Source organism: Schistosoma haematobium, chromosome 4 (genome assembly GCF_000699445.3).
Source record: "Schistosoma haematobium chromosome 4, whole genome shotgun sequence".
NCBI classification, from domain to species: domain Eukaryota; kingdom Metazoa; phylum Platyhelminthes; class Trematoda; order Strigeidida; family Schistosomatidae; genus Schistosoma; species Schistosoma haematobium.
The window spans coordinates 21,345,173-21,357,340 of record NC_067199.1 but is presented as its reverse complement, the minus strand read 5'-3'; the positions used below and the strand labels follow the sequence as shown (position 1 = coordinate 21,357,340).

Here is a 12,168-nt window from a genome sequence, read left to right as displayed (position 1 = left end):
GTGATTGACAGATCAAATTTTATGAAGATTTAAAATTTATGCATAGAAAATCAAAGTTATCCACATCACCTAGATATGTTTAGGTGAACAATTTACAAAGATTATTAACGACAATCGATCAATAGTAACTAGCTATTCATTCTGTTTTCAATCTGAAATCAATCAATTGATTAATCGCTTACATAATTAGGCATGTTACCCCTTGTAGTGGAGTATAGGCCACCCACTAGCATTCTCTATCCAACTCTGTCCTGGACAATCCTTTCCAGTTGCTATTCATCCTTTTCATATCTACATTCAATGTTCGACGAAGTGTGTTATTCAGCCCTCCTCTTGATCTAAATAATTCTAGTAGAAAACCCAAAATATATTCAACTGCTTATCGTTAATATTGTGTAGTTCAAAGTAATACAGTTAAACTGTTCTACTGAACAGTTGATATTTCAAATTGGTTGGAATTCGAAAATGGAAACCACCTCACTGTACATTTATTCTTAAATTTTTACTGTAGGTATGACTTCACTTAGTTTGGTACACTGTAGCAACTCAAAAGTTATTTCACAAAAATAAAGGCCTAAAGGAGTGCAATGTACTATTTAATAAATAGGATCAAAGGTGATGCTTATATTGTTACCACTTTGTTTGCATAATGTATATATTACTCTAAACTCTACTGAGTTCTCACTGTATGGATACACAGTGTAAAAACTTTCAAATGATGAATTATTCAATAATTTCCTAACGATTATCACTTTATAATGAAAACTATATACAATTTAATTTATAAATATCACTTCCCAACAAGTTTAACTAAATAACTAATCTAATTAACATTTACTGAATCATCATTTAATTTTTGTATAACAGGAAATGAATTAATGAAAAGCAACATCAATCTCCTAGTTCCCTCTAATTCAGAGTTAGCGGTGGGCATTAAATATATATATATATATATATATATATAATCACTTCCTGTATATTTTACAATAATTTAAAACATATACACAGAATTTATTGTATTAAAATGTACTTGAAATACATTAACTATAGTAAAACAAGATAGAGAAGAGAAAAAAAACGATTCTACAGATGTACTTAATCAACATACTGTAATAGTAATAATATTAATACTTATACAAAACTACATATAAACATTTCATTCAATATTCATTCAGTCTAAATAATTATCACTTTGTATTGATAAAAAAAATTATTTTTTTTTCATTGAGATGTTAACTGACATTTTATTTGATTGTCTACAACCGGATATAAGTAGCTGGTGAATCTCTTGTTCTTCTTTTTTTTTCTTTCAAACTTAAACGGTCATTTATTCAGATAGATAATAGTAATTGATAATAATGATGAAAATTTTCCTTAAAGCTGAATTTAACCATAATTAATTGTAACTGTCTATTTTGATTTACCTGTTGTAAATAAATATAAATTAAACAAACAGAACAAAATACATCATAGTTGCAAATAAAATTAAAAAAAAGAAGAAATGTTTCACAAACCATGGGAACAACATAGCATTGTTTTTAATGTTTGTTTGTTTATTTATTTATTTAATAAATGAGGATCTATTTTAATTAGTTTGATGTATATTAAGAGGAGGCGATGTAGTTTCTTTGCATTTTTAGTGGGTTACTTATACAAATATTGATGTAAACAAACATGTATTATGCATATATATATATATGTATATGAACACGTGTATCTGATTTGTTAGTGTATATATGAAGTAAATAGATGTGAATAGTTATGATTAAGAGTAGAAGGACAATTCTTTCTTAAGACAAACAGGAGATCAAATAAATTGTCAGTATACCTTATTATTATTATACACTGTTATTTTAGAGTAGAATATACAAACAAATTATAAACAAACTGTATCGTTGAATGTTTATGGGAAGGTTATAAATATTTTAAATGTGATCCCATAGTATACATTTATATTAAATGGAGAATAGTTGTAATTTAAAGGAATTTTTTTGAATTGGCTGGAAACCCTATATAAGTAAATCAAATACGATACATTAATAGTCAGTAAGATTTCTTTAGGATATTTAATTGAAAATTGATGATTCAGTGAAGAGTTTACTTTCCAGTGAATTCATCCTCATATATGTATGATCCTAAACATACATATCTGTAACAAATATATAATATTATGTTCGACAGTAACAATAATTTACTGAATATTAAAACAAAGGAACAAAAAAAAATTACAAACCAATTTCATTCTTATTAAGAAACTGAAAATATACTTGATAGGATCATGAACACTCATCAAGGACATGATAAGATTTAACTAATGATCAATAATATGCGTCAGTCACGATGTATGTTACTTCCAATTCAATAAAATAATACCCAGACCAATGTAATATAATGTTGTAAATTTGATATAACCACATGATAACAAGCTACGATTGATGAACACACTAACACATGTGAATGAATCAAATTTACTCAACACGGATTATGATAGAAGATTATATATTACACAATATTAGAAATTTTATACACGAGTGTTCACAAACAAAGTCATTAAACTTAAAACAATTCGAGAAAGATATTTGTCATTCCATTCAATAAGAACTATCTTGATCCACTAGTAAATAATAGCGATTAAATAGTTATCAAGCCCTGGATTGGTTGTCCAATGGTCAGCTGCATAAAAAGCTTCCCAAATCTCTAAAATTTAGAAAAATATTCATATATTTACTATTAATTATCTCAAGTTTCCTAAAACATCTACCACTAGCACTTCAATGAATTATTCAACGTTTGAGTGTACATCGTTTGCTGGATGTCACAAATCCCAAAAATGTCAATCATCAGTATATTTAATTTCCATGACGGTTGTAGTGGCTGGCCAGATAGGCTATTCTAGCTTCTGGACAGATCAGTTTATTCAGTCTTCTCAACCCTATTTTGATCATGTCAATTATTCGCTTATTAACCCTGACTGTTTTCATTTTATCCTATGTGTGTTAATTAATTGTTCTATTCATTACGTGTCTTACTTTTGTTTGACTATAAATATCGAGTCATGTATGATTAAAATGAGTTGGTTCACTGGTCTTCTCCAGTGCACGTCACTTCGTTTCGTTGTTTCAATTCCTTCACTCCGTCTCTCTGATTGCCTGTTCAGATGAATGATTGTATGGAATATACGTATTCAAGTTCCATTCTCGTATTTGGCTTATTTAATTTCGTTGTACACTAATGCGATTTAAATTGATAACTATATACAAGAGTTAACAGAATGTATATTTCAATAACAATCGTCATACGATTAGATTGGAGATATAGGGCCAATAAAAAGTCAGATCGCGCTCAACAATGAAACTTGACCTGCTTCCAAATATAGTTATTGGCTACCTTCCAACTACTTTAGTAACAGGAAAGAACTATTTTATTAATTGTTCTTTTTTTAACTCAGTAATTTCAACATCTTTTCCAATCTGTTTAGGAACTTTTGTCACATTACGTAATAGAAGTATCTTCATTATTTCTGGAACCACCATTTTAATGGTAACACTTCCGTCATATGAATGCACGTCGTTTTTGTAAAGACTGTGATAATATGCATTCTTCTGATATCTCTGAGGAACCATCCAAGCATGTTCTTGATGCGTTCTACCCCCTCTAAATAGAAAAATTTAGATCGGGACTGATCGCCGTCAACACGTAAACTAATGATGGGAAGTGTAATAGTTTAATAGGTCAATCGCTAATTAACTTTTGTGGATTGGTGTCCTACGAATTCTCTGCACAGATTTAGAAATCTCGGTTGACCTTTAGGTACCTTGAAGTAAGTAAGAAATCCTTCACTCGAACAATGAGTATACTGCGTATCAATACATTCTGTGTCTGTGAAATATGGTTTTTAAAAATGGAGGGGATTCGGGTTTACTAATATCTGATCAAAAATGCTCAAATATTGAAACCAGAGAATAAGGAACACCTTGGCTGGATCTAAATCATTGGGTAACGGTAAAATCGGTCGATAAAGTAGTAGACCTTCAACGATTTGTGATCGGGACACGTTAATGTACGTCCAAATACTTCCTAGCTAGACATGCAGTGTATGCTAGTGTAGGACGAAGAAGAGCTAAGAACAGTAAAACCAACACTTAGCATCAATCAATCGGGTCAACAGAGTCATGTAGGTGGTTGGAGAATATTTGTTTTGGTTCAATGTGGTGACGTCTCATATCCATTCACAATTCGTTTTGTCGTACTTTCTTTCCAAACCATACTATTTGTGACTCGGCTTTTATACTACCGTTTATACAGTTTCTATTTCATCTACTCCAAACCTTATCATGATAATTTAATCTAACTGCACTAATGTAGTGTAGCAGTACGAAATTCTGCATTTGTCAGGTTTTAAGATTTTGACGACTCATAAAAACTACCGAATTACTGAAAAAACGAACGGAAAAAATAACTCATTTTGCCAATTATTTTAACCATTCAGTACATTATACAATCAACATATTCTGCTAAATATGTTACTAACCTAACATCCAACATCTGAAGAAATCAATAAGTAATCAGAAATTGTATAAAGAAAATTTTATTTTTTTTTCTTACATGCATATTGGGATATTTTTATTTTCATCATTGGAACAAATGGAATGTAGTAGTTTTCATTAGTAAAAAATAATATGGTAAAAAAACATTTACAAAAAAGAAAAGAGGTTAATGATGTTAGTTTTAGTTGTCAGGGCTCAAGGTATTATTGTTGCTGTTATTGAAATGTCATGGTCACTTTACATTCGACCCATTTTTTTCTTACTCGGTTACGATGATTATTTATTGAGTAAAAAATGGAGAGAGAGGGAGAGAGAGGGAGAGAACAAAAAATAGTTACAAATAAATTAATCAATACAAAAGTAGAAAATAGATATTGCCTTACTATTTATTAAATACAAACAAATATGGAAAAATAATTATTATGGAAAAGTTAAAAAAAATTAAGGATAGTGTTTGGAATAGCAAAAAAGAAAAAAATTTTTTTCACATGATGACATGAATTTATATACAATTAAAGAACTGAAGATGAATTCACCGGAATTGTTTATTCTTAATTATTTATGGAATGGTGTATTATTTGGAAGAAATTCGACCTGGTAACAAAAGGATATTGAAATTGTAATGTTATAAATATAGTTTAATTTATTATAATTATTGTATAGTTTATGTTGAATCATTTATTTGTTCTTCTGGTAAAGATAAACTGATTTGATCTTTTATAGGAGAATATATTGGATCAGTATTGTGTAATTTATTGATTGGTGAAGTAGACAATTTTATATCATCTAAATTCTCATTCTCATTCTCGTTGTAATACTCATTTTCAATTAAAGTTTCGTCAGTGAACATAGGTTGTTGTTGTTCATAATTTTCAGGAATTGATTGAATTTCAGCTAAACTATTTGATCGAGTTAAATAATCTAAACTTTCTGATGATGTTAAATGTACGGTGATATTATCTCTTGGTGTAAATCCTGGATGTCCCATTTCCATATGACGCATTAAATGATCTTTACGATAATATGCTTTAGAACAAACACGACATTCAAATGGTTTAAAACCGACATGTTTTAATGCATGACGTTGTAAATTTGATCGTTGTGTAAATTGAGCTTGACATATATGACATCTATAAGTGCCATGTTGTGATAATGTATGCTGCTCTAAAGTATGTAATGACGGAAATTCTTCTTTACACTGATTACAGGGAAAACGACGATTGGTACTTTGACGTCTGATTGAAGTTAAACGTCCAGTTTGACCAACATTTGTACGTGTACGACGTCCTATCTTTACAGATGTATTCGGTTCAGAATTAGGCTTTTGTTTGACATCAAAATTATCACTGTATATTGTTTTATGATCATTTGAATCAAATTTTAATGAAGAATTTGATAATGTTTCACTGTTTGATGATGTTGACATCTTCCATACAGCTTGAATTTGATTAAATGCAGCTAACTGTTTTTTATATGATTCTAAAATATCTTGCTCACGATTAAAACAATGTAAATCATATTGATCATGTATATTAAAATATTGATAGTGATGATTATCGTCAATTATAATGTTATTATTATTATTACTATAATTTAGCTTATCATTACTAATGCCAAGTGGATGTGAGACATGAAATTCTTTTAAAGGTGTAATTGGTGCTGAATCGGCTAGAGAACCGCCATGCGACAAATCTAGTACACCAGAATCAGATGACGGACTTGTTGGACTTGATGTTGATAATAATGGACTCGTTGATTGGTTTATATGTAATAAATTGAAATTATTATTATTGTTACCATTATTATCATTGTTAATATGGGTGTCGTTTTCACACTGCTCATTGTTAAAATGATTATTGTAAAGTATATCGGATGGATAACATTTACTAGGATTTAATGGTTTACGACGGGATGTTGTAGAGTTTTGATTGAGTAATTTCTGGTATATTGAATTATTGCTGTTATTATTATATTCTTGTTTGTGATCATTTGAAAAATTGGATGATTTTGTCGGTAATTCATAACTATCATTAAAATAAAGAGTGGTTGTGCTATTGTTACTACCATTAGTATTAGTAGCAGTAGTATTAACATGGTTCGGATTTTCATCATTATTATTATCTATAGTATTCATTAATATTTCTAATCTACCTTTAATATGTAATTGTACATTATTTGGAAAACATTCAGCTAATGCATGACGTATAGCCAGTTGAAGTAATGGTGTACAAATAGGTAGAATTTGTGAACCAATTGAATTTGTATTAGAACTAATCGCTCTGGTTAATGATGATGTTAATGAGAAATTGGTAAATGATGAATTATTTTCAGAATTCTTAGGTATTGATGTTATATCTACCATAGGATTGTTATTTATTATAGAATCATTAAATTTATTATTGCGATTAGCAACTATCATTTCGTAAATTGGTATTTGAAGAGCATGTAAATTTAAAATATCAGAATTGTTTGGTATTAATTGATGATATTGATGATGTAAAGGCGTATTGTTACAATCATTTTGATGATGATTGTTTGGATTGAGAAAGTTGTTGAGAATATACGGTAAATATTCATAATTGAGATTGTGTAAACCAAGGGTATTTAATAAAGTTGATTGTGATGCTATAGGTGTTGTGAAATTGTCTGATGTAGAAAGACCATGAACAGATGATAATGATGATGATGATGATGATGATAGGACTGGTTGGGAAATCATGTTTAATTCTGTAATGAAAATAAGAGATTATAAGAATAAAATCAGACATCATATTAAGTTATCTATATTTTTAACGTTGACTTGGTGAAAACAATAGTCTCCTTAAATACTATTGAGCGATACTGCTTGAAAAGAGATTTGATATTTCTATCTTAAAACAATTAATTGCATCATATGATTTTTCCTATCAAGCTTATAAGTTGATGAGCTATAAAAAACAAAGGAGATCTCAGGAGATCATTCTCAAAACTTTTAATCATAAAGATTCCTTACAAATTGACTGAAGAGTAATACATAATCCCTTATTGTCGTTTTAGTTGAGAAATGAGTTCAATATCAAGTGTTATATTTGGTCTACAATTGTGAATTTCTAAACCAAGAAGGGAAATCCTGAAAAGTATTTTAGATTGAAGAAAGTTGCTTCTAGGAAAATAAACATATATCAGTCTATTTATTAGCCATGCAATTAATAGTGGGTACTTTAAATAATCATATCAACTGAATTCTAAATTCAAAATTAATTACCTCCATGAGACACACAATGGTGTTACAGCTCTTAAGTGTGGTCTAATTCATCTAAATATCTTAACATGAACTAATCACAGATTTTCATATTTCATGATCAAACTATTCTTTTAAAAATGAATGAAGCATTAGGACTGATAATCAGTAATTTAGAGAACTACTAGTCAACATTTTCTTATTAATAATGATATCCTTCTCAATGCAACTTTCAAATAATATCACTGATTAAAACGTTTGAACTTTTTTCTATGTTCAATGAAATAAAGGTAACATGGATTACAAGGTAACAGGGAATATGGCATTTTAGAATCATTTTTATCAGTGGATTTTAAATAAATATTCCTATTTTCGCCAATAAATCACAACTTTTTCGAATTAGAAACAATAAGCATATGTCATTGGTATATTTCACGTAACAGCTAACTCTTATTACAAACTTCATATTCTATCAGTTTACAAGTTTTGATTACGATTAATTTTAAAACAACTTAGGTATCTAAATACAATTACTTAGCTTCAAAGAGGAAATGACTGTGTCAAATACCAGGACCTATACTACGTACTGAATAATATACACGACAGTGAAGCAGCATGATCTTGTTTGCATAATAAGTATCTACATCAGACTCGTTCAGTCAGCTACAACGTAGGACCAGGTATATATGTGCATCAGACTACATTAATTTTACTGAAGTTCAATACACTGTTCATGAAAATGAAATTTTTAACCATGGTAGAAATTTATAATCCACTAGTGACTAAGCAATGTGGTCTACTAATGTATTAACAACAGTTTCAATTGACACATGAATTAAATATCTCTTCTCCATAGTAAGGCTTGTACACCTGACCATGGTTACGATAACTATAGAAATCTTATAGGTTTATAATAAATAAAAAATTGAATGTTGTCGAAAATTAACATCAAAGAAATACATGATTACTTACCGTTAATCTATAGACAAGAGTAAATGAAAACTAGTTGACAGATTCTCGTGTATAAAGAATAGTTAGTGAAGAATGTGATGTGAATAATTTGGGAGGTTTAATTCATTTGTTTTTATACCTCTCTTATTTAGTAAATGTCCATTAGCTGTCGTCTTTAACCAATCAAATTTCAATGCGAGTTATTGGCCCATTTTCATATATGATGGGTTTGGTACACTGACATTTAATTGTTGTCTTAGCTACGTCATTTTCGACACACACACAAACAGAAAATTATTAATAATCACTTTTACTCTCAATTCTAGTATTAATATGACACCCCCTTCATCCAATTGATGAGCAGGTTTAGTTTAATCAATAGGAGGAACATGAAGTAGAAGTGACTGCTTATAAAAGTGAATACGCAATCTTATAAAAAGGTTAACTAGCCAATAAGGATAGAGAGATTTGATATTTGGTGACATAAGATAGTTTCAGCCAATTTGATTGCTAATTGATATATGAAGCATCGTAAATAAGACTCATTAAGCTAATTGTAATTGGTAGGTAGGACCGATAGATGAGTCCCAGAGAAAAACCATTCTCTTAAATGCTGAGTATAATTTTGATAATAGATACCAGATAATAGCTGTTGTAGTGTCATAAAAATACAATACTGTTTTGAAATTTGTAATAATGTGAGCAATTATAATCCATGATAGAAATTTATGGATAGATCAATAAAGACTGTATACAATGTACTAATGTTCAGCCGTTGTCTACCATTGAGATATCACATGAGATTGATATTCAAGTGTAAGAGTGAATACAATATAACTGAATCTTAAACAAGGACGAATAGGTTGTTAGTTGTAGCTTTTAGTGTTTATTATGGTGATAAAACACAATGTATCTGTTTGACTTAACATTTTCCTGAAATTATTTATTTTAGATTATATAATCTATTCTGTGCTTGGATTCATTTGTTTAAATGTATAAACTGCAATACAAAACTGCTAATGGTATCTTATCTAGATTCGTATAAAATTGTTTATACATCCCAATTTTAGTGCTGACAATGTAAGAACTGATGTGTTAGTTTTTACAATAAATCTCTACCTAGAAATATCTACACATGGAAAATCAACTTAGAATGATCAATGTATGGATTTTCTTAGCCGGGTGCCACTGATCAGGAAGAAAAACTTGGTTCAATTTCCATCTTCGCTGATTAAATAAATATGTAGTGACGACATAGTCAAAAATGAAGTATTTAAACTCCGCCAAGCACTTGCAAAATGTGTCCACCTTGTTATATTTAATGACATTTACTTAAAACCGGTACTACGACCTGGGAAATGCTCCCCGAATTTAAAGGATAAAGTGTTGAGAACATCCTAAAAAACAGAATCTCAAAACTTCAGAGGAAGTCTTTCTAATTTCCAAAGTTTCGTATTGTTTTTTTTCTCGCCAAGCCTATCATTTATGGATGAGTTAAGGATGAACTTACGTTTTGAGCTAAATCAACATGTATTCATAAGTTTACTACCTTTTTCGATTGGATTATATCGGCCGAGCAAAGTGACTATTACTTGATTTATCTTTCAAAAAGTGACTTCAAAATAACCAACAACCTCATAACTTTTGATCACATTATCTCACTGTAAATATCATTACGAATAATCTACCATTTCAAATGAGTTAGCTCGAAGGAGGATAACAAAAATATTTGAGCGCTGAAGTGGTTTTAACTCTTCAGTTCAAAACTGACCTGTCCATACAAATCATTATATATATGTAACATTCGAATCAGTAATTAATTATTAATTCGTTCTTCGGAATTATTATCATTATCACTTGAAAGTTTTTCATTTCTTCTTGACATCTGTTAATTGGACAATTGTCTTGAATATTTCCGATCCGCAAATCATTTTTATCTTATTTTTATAAGATTTAGGTTATGGCATAACCTTCTTATGATACTTGAGATCTCTGAACGCATTATAATGCACTCGTTGCTCATTGTTGAGTAAACCCATACTAGGATGAAACAATTATCTAGTGCTTTCTGATTTTCAATGGTTGTTCAGCTCAAATCGGTCAGTAATGTAAACTATGAAAATAAGTCTGAATTTAACTAAATCACCACTTGACTATATTCAATATAATGTAAACCCACATAAATAACAGTCTTAACATTAATCAGGTTGTATAATGAGGCATAATTTTCAAATATATAAATTGATAGAATGAACACTAGTGTATTTTTGGTGAGATGATAATCAATGATAATTAAGTGACCCTAAGAATGTCCACCTACAAACTAAGACTAAATGAGGGTTATAAAGCAGTGGAAGAAATTAGGATTATGACTTACAATTGATGGTTAGAATTAGGAACCAGATTTAAGGTTTCTATCACGAACTAATATAAACTAAAATGCCAAAATGCTATTTAGCCAAATAGATCAAAATCCAAGACCTGATATGGTACATATGAATCATTCGTCCATAAATCATAGGCTCAGAGTATTCTTTTATTGTTAAATCTAGTTTTAAAAAATTTTTTCTGATTCCTCATCATGCGATTATTGAGCATTTTTTGCTTGTTATTCCAAAATGTTTTGAAATTTGAAGTCGATTAAATCTTCAGAAATAACAGCGACTAGATAACAAACTGTTCTATAACCTTGAGCGATCATTGAAAAATTGGCCAAATTCATATTTATCTCGTTTGCTAGTGAATATATAATAAGTTTTATGGAGAATGTCTCACGTCAGACTGATTCCCATGTCAGTTTGTAAAATCTTTGTGTTCATTTAAGCTTCCACCATCGCTAAAAACATCAGACGCATCACCAAATCGCACACTAATTCAATGAAATTACTCATTACACGACTAAGGACTGAGGCCAGTGCTTTTGACAAATTAATGAGGTGATGATTTTACCACCGAACAAATGTTCAGGTGTCGTCTTAATGAATACAGCTGATTGTGTCACTAAGATAAAATCTATTCTAGACGATCAAATAGATAAATCCAAGAAAGATTCAACTGATTCAACAGAGAAACGAATCACAGGCATGCTTAGAGAACTAAAAAGGAAAATGTTTGCTAATTCTACTTACAATGATCTAAGACGACGTGGCTCACGTCTACCTCATATGTATGGTTTACCAAACACGATGTTCCCCTTAGATCTATCACAAAGTTGCATGCTGGCTAGCTGAAAAACTAGACCTGTCCGTCGGAGATTCGCAACTTATACGTTAAGAGATTCATTCCAGTTTGCTGATAGACTAAATCGTACGAATGTTGCCGATAAGTTCATGGTTTCTTTTGATGCAACCTATTTGTTCACCAGGATAACACTTTTCGAAATTATTGATATATTTTGTCAAAATTATGATCTCCTACCTTTACCAGCCTCAGAAGTAAAAAAACTATCAA

General features: G+C 29.9%; 1 protein-coding gene across 1 annotated transcript; it reads right to left on the bottom strand.

Annotated features, from left to right (window-relative positions):
- Positions 1-4,600: 4,600 nt before the first annotated feature.
- MS3_00007638 (uncharacterized protein) lies at positions 4,601-11,191 on the bottom strand. The gene is made up of 3 exons (XM_051215952.1): positions 11,096-11,191; positions 8,740-8,978; positions 4,601-7,274 (listed from the first exon to the last, which is right to left on the bottom strand). Exon 3 carries the CDS (start codon positions 7,264-7,266, stop codon positions 5,212-5,214), a length of 2,055 nt encoding a protein of 684 aa, XP_051066497.1. The 5' UTR covers positions 7,267-7,274; positions 8,740-8,978; positions 11,096-11,191; the 3' UTR covers positions 4,601-5,211.
- Between the last annotated feature and the right edge of the window lie 977 nt (positions 11,192-12,168).